This window comes from Dryas octopetala, chromosome 7 (assembly GCF_963921425.1).
Source record: "Dryas octopetala chromosome 7, drDryOcto1.1, whole genome shotgun sequence".
Classification (NCBI taxonomy): domain Eukaryota; kingdom Viridiplantae; phylum Streptophyta; class Magnoliopsida; order Rosales; family Rosaceae; genus Dryas; species Dryas octopetala.
Genome location: NC_141372.1, coordinates 10,082,937 through 10,097,990, shown reverse-complemented (window position 1 = coordinate 10,097,990; position 15,054 = coordinate 10,082,937). Strand labels below are relative to the sequence as shown.

The 15,054-nt window shown below is 38.4% G+C and overlaps 2 protein-coding genes across 2 annotated transcripts in view; both read right to left on the bottom strand.

Annotated features, from left to right (window-relative positions):
* LOC147279517 (putative glycosyltransferase) overlaps positions 1-3,268 on the bottom strand; it is an 8,318-nt gene extending 5,050 nt beyond the window's left edge. The window contains exons 1-8 of the mRNA XM_086252039.1: positions 3,050-3,268; positions 2,699-2,809; positions 2,528-2,583; positions 2,250-2,392; positions 1,430-1,627; positions 1,135-1,334; positions 397-496; positions 6-300 (exon numbers count right to left, since the gene is read on the bottom strand). Coding sequence (XP_086108165.1) covers positions 6-300; positions 397-496; positions 1,135-1,334; positions 1,430-1,627; positions 2,250-2,392; positions 2,528-2,583; positions 2,699-2,809; positions 3,050-3,198 — 1,252 coding nt within the window. The 5' untranslated portion in view covers positions 3,199-3,268. The remainder of the gene's footprint in view (positions 1-5; positions 301-396; positions 497-1,134; positions 1,335-1,429; positions 1,628-2,249; positions 2,393-2,527; positions 2,584-2,698; positions 2,810-3,049) is intronic.
* Positions 3,269-9,068: 5,800 nt separating this feature from the next.
* Positions 9,069-13,574, bottom strand: LOC147279516 (phospho-2-dehydro-3-deoxyheptonate aldolase 1, chloroplastic-like). The gene is made up of 5 exons (XM_086250070.1): positions 12,904-13,574; positions 12,520-12,797; positions 11,672-11,948; positions 11,065-11,310; positions 9,069-9,507 (listed from the first exon to the last, which is right to left on the bottom strand). Exons 1-5 carry the CDS (start codon positions 13,477-13,479, stop codon positions 9,241-9,243), a joined length of 1,644 nt encoding a protein of 547 aa, XP_086106196.1. The 5' UTR covers positions 13,480-13,574; the 3' UTR covers positions 9,069-9,240.
* Positions 13,575-15,054: the final 1,480 nt, after the last annotated feature.

Here is a 15,054-nt window from a genome sequence, read left to right as displayed (position 1 = left end):
GAAACTAAAATCATCTTTATCATATAGCATATTATTTGTGGCATCCTCAAAATTGAATTCATCATGTGCAAGTAATCCAGCACGGCAAACTCCCTTATGACGATAACCAGGTGCCATATCCAAACACACAAATTCAAAGTTTTTGGAATTTACAAAGTTCTGGGTAACAGCAATACTTGGTTCCAGGTTTAGGACACAGTGCCACCATCCACTTGGAACAAAAATTGTCTCCCCTGGCAGTTGGGTACACTCTATTGGCTTGTCTTCATCAGCAAGAAGTGGATAAAAATCTAGCCACCACTGAAAACACAAAAAAGGAACCAATAACAGAAACTTTAAAAAACACAACAGAAAATATGAAAAATCACATAAGATTAGAATATCTGAATGAAATACCTGCAGCGACGTTGGAGTTTCAATATTGACATCACCATCTTCTTCGTTTACATGTACTGTGACACCTAGAGGTACTCTTCCTGGAGGATACAAGGCCCACCTACACAAATACAAGCTGAGTTACCTCCTAGAAATCAGTTATTTAAATTTAAACAGGGGGCGAAAGAAAGAAAAAAACATTATTCAGCAAATTCAATAAAAAGGAAATAATGTATGGTGGAATATTCATAAGGGTAGAAATACATACTTGAATGGTTTATGGAATATATTAGATAAATATGTTGGTGATATTCCTAACGCTTGCCTGGTTAACATTAGTCTCATGCTTTAGGCATAAGATCATGACCTATCCATGAACTATAAGATTGAGGAGAACATAAAAGCATGCATCACATCCACCTGTCCAAATGATGGAAGGATTTCTCCATCATGCATATGTGTGTGTCGTGGCAAGAGGAGGAAGGGTTGGGGAGATAAAAAGAATAAAGAAAAGCTCAACAAACCAAACCCAACCTGGACTACAAAGGAGCAAAAAGAATGGTATGAATTTAGTAACAGTACTGAGGAGCCTGGATGATGAAAAAGTAGAACAAATATAGCAATTTTGTAGCATGCAACAGTGCTATTAAACCCAGGTTCCCAACTAGACACAAGTGTTAGATGTAATGGAGAATGGATTACATTAATGATATCAGATTCTCAAATACAGGAGCTTTCTAGAAAAAAGTCAAACTTTACCTTTTACGGCCGCATAAAAGCGTATTCCAAGCACTGGTCAGTGCTGGATCAACATGCCAAGAGGCACCAGACCTCCCTGGCCCAATAATGAGCCATCTAAAAGGAGGTCGCTTATCTCCATCTAAAACATCAAAAAAGTCCTCTTGAAATAGATGAGGCACACTATAATCTTTCAACAAGCGAGGTACAACCTCTCCAAACTGCTCAAAAAAAAAAAAATTACTTTAGACATCAAAGGAAGAAAAATAAAAAATAAAATAAATATAAACTCACACACACAGAACCATAGGAGTACCTTGTGATCAAAAATATACAGGGGATCCTCATCATGCTGAAGTTTCAAGTATGAAACATAATCCTTGAATTTCATTGAAATTTTGCGAGAACTCCTTTGAGAAATCTTGAAAGCTATATCTCCATAGTTCTGCAATAACTGGTCAAGTGTCCATGTACGCCTTGCTGGCCAAGAATCGGTTAATCCAGTGAGCAAAACCTGGAAAAAAAAAATTCAGCAGCAATCAACATAAACCACCAATCTGTATGTACAGCATAAACTGCATACTAGTAGTGAAAAGAGATTTTCCACTCAAAATTCTCTATAATACAAGACCTTCTGTTATGGACAAATTTTGGCATATGGAAAAGTGAAAGATGGTAACACTTCAGGTTTTCATCTCCGAGACAACAATAGCAAAATTGGTAACTACAATCAAAACCTGAAATGGTTGGTTCCATCTGCATTTAAAAACTGCTTTGAAAATATAAACAGCTAGTTCAGATATGCTAGAACTTGTGATGGTGGAGGTGAGAGTATGGTGGTATACTGGTATGTCATCACTTTTTAAAGTAAATATTTTTAAACGTAGCAAAAGAAATTAGTCTCCTTTTTTTCACTTTCTAAAAACTCAATGCACATTTCTTGATACAGATCTATGTCCTAGATGATGCATCCAAGCTGGCCCTAAGAAAGAGCATTCTTCTTCTCAAATGTAAAATCATAATTTAACAGACCAATGTGTCCGCACATAATAAATGGGAGGAAAATGGAAATTCCACTTCCAATGACTTACTTCAATCTAAAGTATGAACTAAAAAATGAGTCATCATCACCATACCGGTTTCTTCCCATCATAGTCTTGAGAAAACTCTTCCAATGGGAGGTTGTTCTTTCTTTCCACATTCCCATCATCGAAAGAAAAACCATCCAATGTGGTATGGCACCTGTATAATCTTCTGTACAAGAACAATGAGTTGAATCCTGCAGCAAGCAAGTGGATAGGCAATGACTAAAACCTTCTGTGGGGCCAAAAAACCTCAAAGAAAATTTTCAATATCATAAAATAAGAGCCTCCAGAGTGGGAAACTGCTATTGAAAAGACATGAGATCCATTACCATCAAAGTGCAGTGGTTTTCTGCAAGCCTCGTCGGATTCATATGGCAGATGTTCTCTGCAACCAGAAATACAAAGAAAGTAGTTCTCATATCATTTTTAATGAAAACAATGATTTTAAAAAATGATTAAAGCCGTTGCGAAATTCCGAAAAAATTAACGTGAAGACGTACTGATGCAGTGCTGTCTTTTTCCAGGAGCCTTTATACTGAAGTGGACCATTTAATCTGTTAAGGGCTAGACTCATCCAGAGTGGTTCTTCATTGCATAGTATGTACATCACACTGGCATACACAAAACAGCAGCAACTTCATAAGAAACAGAAAAATCTTCGACCTTTTATGGAGAAAACCATGCACAACTCATAAACCCAATGAAATTGAATCAGTAGAGCTAAAGTCTATGCTGCAATTGAATCAGAGACCAAAAATGCCAACTTGAAAGACGAATCAGAACAGCAACAATTCACATGTACCACATACGTATCGAAATCTCAAATTGAAAATTGAATGAATTGAAGAAACCTGCTAACGCATGCGAGGCGAGCGAAGTCGCGAGGTGCGAGGTACTCTAAGATGTTGCAGATGAGGTCATCGGGGAGGACGACGAAGTCTCCGAGAGCGTCTAGTCTGCGATCTCTTGGCCCCGGCGCGTGGGCTTCAGAATTCTCCATTGATGCGAATCGAAAGGAAGTGAATTCGAATTTGGCAGAAGAAGCTGTGTTTGTGAAAAAATGCAAAGAGAGAGGCTTTGGGCTTTTGCAATCGGATTGCCGCGTCGACGTTTTTTTTTTTTTTTTGGGTAAGACGTGTTTTGGTTACACCGTGTGCGCGGAATTTTCACGCTATTTCGATCTCGCTTTCAGCTTTTTTTGTTTTTTTTTTTGCTCATCACACACACGTAAACGTAAACTCCAAAACAAAAGTCCAAAAATTTTCTAATTTTACTCGTTATGTGTTTACATTTCTTGTCAAGCTTAAAAAGAAAGCTCCAGGTAATGAAGGGTCCATTTAGAAGTGCTCTATCTTAATATGTATATTATGTATCATTGATGTATCATTGTGCAGAAATATTTGTTAGGATCAAGTTATCAACTATCAACTATCAAGTGGTTTTTTAATTTATGAGTAACCTATTCGTGAATCGTGATAGGTTAGGTTTAGAAATAAAAGGAAATTAGTTTTAAGTTCACAGTATATGTGGGCCGACAAAATTTCTGATATAATTAATAAATAATTTGGGTTAGCTATGAATCATCTGACACAATTAATTAAATGAATTAGATTATAATTGGCTTATTAATTTGACACAAACATGAAATAACACAATACAAATATGACCTATTGGCACAAATTGCCAAGGATTTTAAAAAGAAATTGTTATTTGTTTTGGATAGGGTGTATTGCCTCACAAGCTAATAGATATGAAATGACAATAATGAATTTCAAAATGAAATAATTTTGAAAGATTAGGATATAAAATCTTATAATGTGTAAATTTTTTGTTTGGATAATCTGTTGAGAAGGTCAATGGTATTCAATTTTCGTTGTATATAGATTAGGAAGTAAATATATCTTGTATTAGGTAGAAAAGATTTCTTTCCTATTGTATTCAGATTCCTAAACTAACTTAGCACAATTATAGGACTTCCCCTGTATAAAGATACGTTCTCTGTTTTCAATGAAAATCATTCAAGGCAAATATACTTTTCCTCATTTTACATGGTATCAGAGCAGGGACGAAAACCCTAGCTCTTCTTTTCATCACTTCCTTTCTTTTCATTGTTTTGCTTCTTCATGATGAACGAGCAGTCTTCAAGTGAAGGCAAGAAAGATGCCGCAGATCCTTTTTTTCTCCACCATTCCGATCATCCAGGAATGGTGCTTGTTTCCAAGCCCCTCAATGGGGAAAGTTATTCGACATGGTGTCGTGCCATGACGATCTCTTTGAATGCCAAGTTCAAGTTGGGATTTATAGATGGTACCACACCTGTGCCGAACGTCTCCCAAACCATTGTCAACTTCGTTGTCTGGTCCACAAAAAGGTACGCAGTATCCTCTTCGTAATTTTCTCTCATATCTTCGTTACTCACCGCAACATCGTTCTTTTGTTGCCACTATCAGTCAGGATGTTGAGCCTACTTCTTATACCGAAGCGGCTTCTCACTCACATTGGCAGGCAGCGATGCACTCTGAATTAGCTGCTTTAGAAGCCAATCATACTTGGTCTCTCACTTCTCTTCCTCCTGGTAAGACGCCTATTGGGTGTCGTTGGGTTTATAAGATCAAACGTAAGTCGGATGGCACTATTGAACGTTACAAAGCTCGCTTGGTGGCCAAGGGCTACACTCAATTGGAAGGTATCGATTATCATGACACTTTTTCTCCCACTGCTAAAATGATTACTGTCCGTTGTTTATTGGCTCTCGCAGCTGCCCAACATTGGTCCCTCCATCAGCTTGACGTTCACAATGCTTTTCTTCATGGTGATCTCCATGAAGAAATTTATATGTCTCTACCTCCTGGTCTTCAGCGACAGGGGGAGAACCTGGTGTGTCGCCTTCACAAGTCGTTATATGGTTTAAAGCAAGCCTCCCGTCAATGGTTTGCTAAGTTTTCTTCCGCTATCCGAGATGCCGGTTTTATTCAGTCCAAAGCAGATTATTCATTGTTCACATATCGAAAATGCAAATCTTTTACAGCCTTATTGATATATGTTGATGACATTCTTATTACGGGTAATGATTTCACTGCTATATCTGCTCTTAAGCGTTTTCTGCATAGTCGTTTTCGGATTAAGGATTTGGGTGATTTGAAGTATTTTCTGGGTATTGAAGTCTCTCGATCCAAGAAAGGTATTTCCATCTCTCAACGGAAATACACTTTGGAAATCCTAAAAGACAGTGGTTTTTTGGGTGCTAAGCCGGTGAATTTTCCTATGGAGCAAAACATAAAGCTCTCGGATGAAGGAACATTACTTAAAGATCCGTCTTCATACAGGCGACTGGTAGGACGTCTCATTTATTTGACTATTACCCGGCCAGATATCACCTATTCGGTACATGTGTTGAGTAGATTTATGCATGCACCACGCAAACCACATATGGATGCTGCCTTGCGTGTGTTGCGTTATTTGAAGAATAGTCCAGGACAAGGTTTGTTTTTCTCCTCTCAGAATGATTTGTCTTTGCGAGCTTTTTCTGATTCGGATTGGGCTGGTTGCCCAGTGTCTCGTAGATCCACTACGGGTTATTGTGTATTTTTGGGATCATCTCTTATCTCTTGGCGGACAAAAAGGCAGAAAACCGTATCTCTATCCTCAGCAGAAGCTGAATATAGGGCCATGACAGGTACATGCTGTGAATTATCTTGGCTACGCTCATTGTTGAAAGATTTGCGAATATTGCACTCGAAACCAGCATTGTTATATTGTGATAACAAAGCAGCCTTGCACATCGCATCCAATCCTGTGTTTCACGAAAGGACCAGACACATAGAAATGGATTGTCATTTTGTTCGGGACAAAATACAAGACGGTTCAGTTGCAACCCAGTATGTTACTTCGGCAAATCAACTTGCGGATGTGTTTACTAAGCCATTGGGAAAGGAAGCTTTCTCTATCATGATACGCAAGTTGGGAGTTCTTGATATTCACTCTCCAACTTGAGGGGGAGTGTTGAGAAGGTCAATGGTATTCAATTTTCGTTGTATATAGATTAGGAAGTAAATATATCTTGTATTAGGTAGAAAAGATTTCTTTCCTATTGTATTCAGATTCCTAAACTAACTTAGCACAATTATAGGACTTCCCCTGTATAAAGATACGTTCTCTGTTTTCAATGAAAATCATTCAAGGCAAATATACTTTTACTCATTTTACATAATCTATTAAGTATGACAAAATTTAAATGTGATACAGGCGATAGTGATGGTGGGTTGGTGGCAGTGGCATATGGCCACTCCTGAGATTTGAAGGCAAACCATAAAAACAAGGTCATCAACCCTTCTTGTATATTTACATGATTTTATTTTAATTTTTTTAAGTACTCACGAAAACCATCATAATATACAAAGCATCTTTAAAATATGAGGATTTAGGGTCCAAGGCAATTGTGGCATTTGCCTACTCTCAGCCTGGGTGCAGTGGCGAAGTTAGCATAAAATTTATGTGTGTGTGTGTGGGGTGAGGGAAAGGGGGCAATGAAGAGAATTGCCCAAAGAATTGCTATAAGCGTTAATTATAACAATAGTCCATGAATTATATCAGTATATCATTTTAATCTATGAGTTTCATTTTAGAATTTTGGAGTCCATGAACTATTACATGAAGTATCACTTTAGTCCTTTTTGTAACTTATGGTACAATTTTCATCTAAAATACTCATGTGCCGCACACGTAACCCAGATTTGAGGGCTATTTTTGTCTTTATAGTGCCCTACATCTCCTTCAACATCTCATCCAACCCTTACACATTTCTCCCGCCCTTATCTATGTGTTGGTTACTTTCTTATTCTTCTCAATAATTTTGAAAATTATTGTATAAAGGCTGGATGAGAAATTAAAGGAGGGGTAAGGCACTGTAAGGACGAAAATACCCCTTAAATATGGGTCACATGTGTGACATATGAGAATTTTAAACGAAAATTATAACAGAATTTACAAAAATGACTAAAGTGATACTCGTATAATAATTCATAAACTCTAGAATATTCATGGGCTAAACTAGTACTCAAAGAATAATTCATGAACTATTGTTATGATTAACTCTATTTTTTTAATAGGGTTTTTTTTTTTCAAATTTGGTACCTAAACTTTAACCCATGTCCCAACGTGATACTTGAATTTTTATTTGACCTAATTAGGTACCTAAACTTTTATTTTGTGACAAATAAGTGTCAAATTCAATTTCCATCCAATATGTTAACATAACCCAGGAGTAAGAATGTCCAAAAAAATTTCTTTCTCCTTTGCATTCCCTCTGCCCCCACCCACCCAAGCACACATCGCCCATCTTTTCCTCGACGCCGACCCCATCCCCAACGCCAGGCCCCCTTCTTCTCCTTCCCTTTTTCTCCTTTCTTCTCTCTCTCTCTCTCTCTCTCTCTCTCTCTCTCTCCGATCAGAAGCTAGGTTGGATGGGGGTGGGGAGAGGCTGGGTGGGGGTTCTCTGATCAGGGGCGGGGCTATGCGGGTTGTGGCTAAGCAGGGCGAAAGAGAAGGAGAAGGTGAAAGAGAAAGAAAGGGGAAGAGAGAAAGAAGAAAGTGGAAGTGAAAGAGAAAGAGAGGAGTACGTCGACTGCCAGGAACAAGAGCAGTAGCGGGGAGGCAGAAGGCATGGATGGGGGCTGAGATGATCTTGGATATTTTTACCTCTAGATTCTATTAACAGATTGGATGAAATTGAATTTGATATCTATTAGACATAAAATAAAAGTTTAAATGCTTAATTGTATCAAATAAAAGTTTAGTTATCAAGTTGGGATAATAATTAAAGTTTACTCACCAAATTTGAAGAACAAAAAGCTTTTTAATATGTCAAAATTTTAAATGGAGCTGAATGGAGCTTGCCAATGACAGATCAGGCTTGTACTTGCCTCCGCCCCTGCCTGGGTGGTGGTGAAAGCAAGGACAATGACGTGATTGTTTTCTTTCCTGTGTCTAGTACGAAATTGAAAGATTCTATTATACTTTATTACCCTCAAATATAAGGTTAAGACGTTAAGTGCACGTGGAACTGCAGGTAATTAAGGAAATAGAAATACCAGGCCGATTTCAAATATAAAGGACAAAAGTCACAGAACCTATCAATTCCAAGTTTCCAACCCAAAAAAAAAGGCTGGTATTTGCACCTTTTTTTTTTGTTTACACACCCTTTTTAATTTAAAAAAAAAAAAAAATCAATGAGAAAAGACTAACACACTCCTTATTTCTTAACACACCCCAAATCAGACTTCAAAAAAATTTCAGACCCGCGGAACCCGACCCGGCCAGATCTTCGTCGTCTAGCCACCTCCCAACGCGAGACCGGTCGGGATCTCTTCGTCTTGGCGGCACCGACCTCCCTGTGGGGTCCAATCCTTCATCCCGCCGCCGTATAATCCGGATTGAAGCCGAGAAGCTTTGGCTACTGCTGGCTTTCTTCGTTGATTCCGGTCGCTTTTTGCCACCAATGGAGGGGGGGAGTGGTCGGATGGGGGGGAGGTGCTGGGTGGGTTGGGTGAAGGGGGGGGGGGAGTGGTTGGGGTGAGGGAGGAGAGGTGTGTGTTGGTCTGAGTTGGGTGAGGGAAAGAGGAAGGGGTTTGTGACTTTTTTCTTTAGTTTTTTAATTTTTTTAAAAGAAAGGTGTGCAAATAGCCGGCTAAAAAAAAATCAATGGACTTCGATTGTGTCTAGTTGAAGCCTTCACCTACCACGACCAAAGTTCATAAACTTTGTGGACTTCTTAGCAATTGTCCTTGTCCACCTATGTAGCAGGCTCTAATATAAATATTAAAGAAAGTTCAGAGGGCCATTTACTCATCAAAATACTAAGCATTACTTGAATTCAGTCAATGTCTCAATTTATTTCTCTTTCCTTTCAAAATCTCAATCCATCACTTCCAGTATACACATACAACACAAACTGCTAAAAGGAGTGACATATTAACACAGCCACTAATACCTTAAAATAAAAATAAAAAATTTAACAAACACAATGCTTAACCCTTAAATCATTCTACAGACCTAAAGAGGCCACAGGGCGCTGGGACTTGATCCTTCTTTTCCTAAGGCGCTCGGCGATGATGAAGGCAAGCTCAAGAGATTGCGAGGCATTGAGCCGTGGGTCACAGTGAGTATGGTAGCGTGAGCTAAGGTCATCAAATGTCACAGTGCGTGACCCTCCAATGCATTCGGTCACATTCTGGCCCGTCATCTCTAGATGAACACCTCCTGGGTGGCTTCCTTCTTGCTCGTGCACGTCAAAGAAAGCTCTCACCTCGGCCTGAACAGATAACAAGTAATAAAGTTAGGATACAGGTGATCCCCTCCTTTTCTTAAACATTTCTAATCCACGCAATTAAATAAAGATTCAAGGTCCCACCAAACCACCAAAATCAACTCATGTAAAGCAACATCCAACCAACCAAATTAATAAAAATTAAAAAGCCCTCATGGAAAGCATTGTACAAAAAATGAGTACGTTATTTTTTGTTTGTTCTTGGCTAAGAAAACAAGTACATTGTGATGCAAAATGGGCTCCGAGTCGTTTTTAAAACAATCAATTACCTACCAGAATTTTCATTTAAAATTGTTCACCAATATTTTTCTCCCTGTTTCTATTCCAGCAATCAAGCTTATATATGCTTTTCTATTATTTCTATCTCGACTGTTATACCTAACACCCCTTATAAGCCGCCTCTTCCCATCCCACCTACCACAGCTGAATATTGCGCCTTCATACAGTCAATTACTAGAAGCTAAAAATTTCTTTTCTTTTAGGCTTATTCACACCATTGCCCCCTGTAAGATACATTTTTTTTCACTTTGCCCCCTGAAACTTAAATCCTCTCAGTTTGCCACCTGAACTTCACAAAGTTGTTGCAAAAGACCCTATGCCGTTAACTCTGTCAATTTTTCCGTTAAAATAGCTGACATGGCACCTATATGACATGAGTGAGACCCTTTTTTAGTTATGTAAGATCCATGTAGACAAGCAAAATTATAAAAAATTGACATGAATCTTATTATTTTTAGTTTAAAAATTATTTTTTTTGTCCACATGGATTTTACATAACTAAAAAATGGTCTCACTCATGCCATATAGGTGTCACGTCAGCTATTTTAATGAAAAAATTGACAGAGTTAACGGCATAGGGTCTTTTGCAATAACTTTGTGAAGTTCAGGTGGCAAACTGAGAGGATTTAAGTTTCAGGAGGCAAAGTGAAAAAAAAGTGTATCTTACAAGGGGCAATAGTGTAAATAAGCCTTTTTTTTAAACCACAGAATGCCCACCATACGAGACACTTAAGCTGGTTGCCCCACCTCAACAAACTTCTAAAACTGTTCAACAATATGGACTCAAGGGCCATAAATTTGGCCTTGTATTAATTGTAAGCACTAGTTGATGACAGCGATCCATTAAATAAAAAAACTAATAGCAAGTTGTCATGAAAGCTAAGGCTGAAAAGCTAGTTTAAAATATGGAAAGTACCATGACCATAAGCAATTATGAAATTGAAACCAAGCACCTACGGACACAATGTGTAGTCAAGATCAGTTCTATTTTTGCTCAGGCTGCTAAAATTTCTACAAAGCATTTTTTACTTGGTTGGGTCTATTATGTTGCATGGGACCACCATGTATAGTTATTATCATTTCAAATTTTCCACTAATACAGCTTAATTTTTATTAATTTTCCCCTTTCCTTATTCCGTGTTATTCTTCCATGTGTTCTAGAAATGGTTAAATGTTCTGCAGTATCAAGAAACAATTAACCAACTTATTAATTTACTAAGTAAGCAGTTGTGAAAAGAAAAGGATAGACGATAAGTACTATACCCTTATAGCATCAAAGGGGCGTGTTTTGAGACCACAGGGAGCCTTTATGGTGTTTCCGTGCATAGGGTCACTGACCCATGTGACAATCTGTCCTGCCCTGCGGATTGCCCTTATAAGATGAGGAAGTTTCACTCTCATGTTCTCAGCTCCCATTCTTGTGATCACAGTTATCCTCCCTGGTTTATTCTGAGGATTCAAAATCTCAATGAGCTTAACAAGCTCATTTGGATCCATCTTATCACTCACCTGCACCACAAAGGGTGATCCAATATTAGTCTCCTCCACCATAATTAAATTGCACAATAATGTCATGCACATTAAAATACAAAATGTGTCAAAATCACATAAAAGTCAAATTAGAGTTAGACGAGACAAATGACCCATTCAATTTGGTTTATCACAAAACTGAATTTAATATAAGATCCATCATTCCATTAAAAATAAAATAAGCATATCACTGTAATATGACCAGAAAGAAAAGGAGCTCATGAAACTTTCTAAATAAATAGCATATGAGGTTGAATTCATTTGCCCAAAAAAAAAAGGTAAAAGAACTAAGGATGATTAGACTGAAAAGGACATATGCATTGTGGAAGATATGAATTACCTTGATTCCAAGGGGATTAGCAACACCTCTTAGGAACTCAATATGGGCACCATCCAGTTGCCTGGTACGCTCACCAACCCAAAGCATATGGGCAGAGCAATCATAGTAAAGGCCAGAAGTTGAATCCAGCCTAGTGAGTGACTGCTCATAAGGCAAGAGCAAGCACTCATGGGATGTCCAGAATTCAGTGGTTGTCATGATAGGATGTTCAACTGTGAGTCCAGCTGCAGTCATGAACCCAAGGGCCTCATCAACCCGGTGAGCTAGTTCCCGGTACCTGCCATGCCAAAATCAGAATAAACATGTCATTACTTAACATTACTACCAAACCTAACCAGATAAAATTTAAAGCTTGGTACACTTAAAATCATATCAATTTGATATTCCAATGATGCTAACAATCCAATCATTCATTACATTACAGCCTCAAAAGGTAGGTGAATTTGGCTTATTTGGAAGAACGAGATCAATTAAAACACCATGGAATAAAGGAATATTAAGTATCCATCACTATCCATCCACGCACTAAAAGATTAGACAGTATGGTCCGAAAATTCATTGGCAAAGTGCAGACTAAGATTATGCCTGTGCATATCTTTGAAGGATAAATCATAGCAAAAAAGATATAAAAAGGTAAATAGGTATGCACACATAAAAAAGGAATATACTGGAAATTTCGAAACAAATAAACAGGCAGAACAATGATAACGATGAAGGGTATTTATGGCATAAATTCACCATCTCGTGAATACAGAAATAGATCAAAACTCTGACCAAACAAGCTAAAGTTTTAAGCTTGTTCCAAGAAATTATCACCAATCTAAAACAATAACACTGAACCAACATACCTATCCCCCTGCTCGCTGTGCTCTGTGAAATCCAAGTTCCACTGGGTGACCCTCTGCATAGCAGCATAACCACCAGTAGCAAAGGCCCTGAGAAGGTTGAGAGTTGCCGCAGATTGACAGTAGGCTCTTATCAGTCTCTGCGGGTCCGGAGTCCTCGATTTCAAATCGAACGCGTCTCCGTTCACATTGTCCCCTCTGTAACTCGGCAGCTTCACACCGTTCTTCTCCTCAAACGAGTCGGATCTCGGCTTCGCGAACTGACCCGCCATTCTCCCCACCTAAAAACAACCACGACCCAGATTCAGAAACCACTTCAATAACCAAAATTTCACACAAAGTATTGAAATTTCAAGCGAAAACGAAAAACCCAGAAAGAATTGTGACCTTGATAACGGGCACTTGGCCTCCGAACATCAAAACGACACCCATTTGGAGGAGAATTCTGAAGGTGTCACGAATGTTGTTGGCATTGAACTCCTTGAAGCTCTCAGCACAGTCCCCACCTTGAAGAAGAAACGCGTTGCCCATGGCGGCCTCCGAAAGACGGTCCTCCAGACTCCGAGCCTCGCCGGCGAAGACGATGGGAGGGAAGGAATCGAGGGTCCGAAGCACCGAGTCGAGATCTTCCTGGTTCGGGTACTCGGGCAATTGGAGCGCCTTCTTAGATTTCCACGTGTCCACGCTCCATTTCGCCGGAACCGCATTGTGGGCCGTCGAGGGAGAAGACGACGTCGTCTTTGGAACACTTTGTTGCTTCGGTGGCTTGTCGGAGACAAGTGGGTTTTTGGCGGGGTCGGCGGCGTGGACGGCGACGATGGGCCTAATGGTAATGGGCCTGGGGTTGGTGGGCAGAGAGGGTTGTTGGTGAGGGAGTAGGAGAGATTGATGAGACTGGCTTTGAACGAAGGCTGAAGATTTGGTGGGAATCAAAGAGCTGCCACTGCTGCTTGTGAGAGCCATTGTTATTTTTTAGATTTTGTTTTGTTGTTTTAGGTACAAAAAGAGAAAGCTCAAATCTCAGAGGTTACCTGAAGAGAAGGAGAGAGAGATTGCGAGGGTTTTATAAGGAAACACAGAGTGGGTGTCTTCGCAGAGACGCGGTGGTGGGTAGTTGAAGTGGGTGTTTTCGGAATTTTCTTGGTTTTGAAGGGTGAATTTGGAATTTTGTGTTTCCACGGTAGGAAGAAGTCAATTGCTTGATAAAAGTTGGATATTTTTCCACAGCTATTTTAATTTTTAAATGTACCTACTAGGCTACTAACCTAATATTCTAATATTGCTCGTTGGATTAAGTATTTAGCCTTGCTTGGGCTGTCTGTGGAAGCCGAGCCGAATTAGTTATTTTCGTCAGTCCAGGCTGTGTAGCTGAATTGCTATGCTTCTTCTGCTTTGGAAAATGCTGTGCACCAACAAAACTTTTCTATTGCGAGGGTGGGCCTCTTTAGCCGACAAACCGAGAAACCGACCGAATCGGACAAGATAATTTCAAGTTCATGACAAGAGGATATCCGTTCACTATACATATTAGTGTAGAATATGCTTAGAATACTGGAGTGACAGTGATATGTTTTGAAGTTGCAATCGTGCTAGGAGTCATAGTTAAGAGCTCGTTTGGTATGTCGGACTGTATTGACTAATTTCTATTAGATAATATTAATTTATTCCAGAGAGTATTGATTGTTTATTCAGAATATTATCATGTGTTTGGTACTATTATGGATAAACAGTTTATACTGTGTTTGGTGCTCCGTTGGATAGCAGATCAAACTTTTTTTTTTTTTATAACTTAGTGGAAATTGAAGAAAAACAGTGCCCAAGCAAAACTTTGAAAAAAAAAATCATAACCTAATTCTCAAAAAAATGTAATAAAAGGATCTATTGAATAAATCTAAATGAAATGATAAGAATAAATAATCATACACCATGTATAAAAGAGGAAATATATAAAGAAAGAGAAGATGAAGAGAGAAGAACAGAGAAGAAGCAAGAAAAAGCATATTGGAGAGAGTATGAGAGAGAGAGATAGAGTGAGAGATGGATACCTGGAGAAGAGTGAAGATAACAACCTGTAGAGAAGATAGCAGAGAAGAACCTTAGGGAGAAGAAGATGAAAAAAGCGTCTGTTGGTTTTCAGCATGTTTTAGTTTTTCCAATTTTTTATAATTAAGCGTGTATTATCTAATCCTAGGTGTGTGAGTTGTATTAATTAGTCAGGTAAGGAGAGTATTAAAAGCTCAGTCCGGTTTACATAGTCAGGTAATTAAATAATACAAATTGACACCAAACAACTGACATAGACTATTTAATCTTATCTAAAGTCTAATACGATGTACCAAACATGCCCTAAGAGTTATATTGTTGTATTTAATTAAATTAAGTTTAATTGAGATTAAATAATAATTAATTTATAATTATAACTTAATTATTTTAAAAAACTATACTATTAGTTTTATTTTAATGAGATCTTTATAAGGTCAATATTGAATATATTTAAATATGTTATTTTATTACCCAAATTATAATTTATCTATTTTC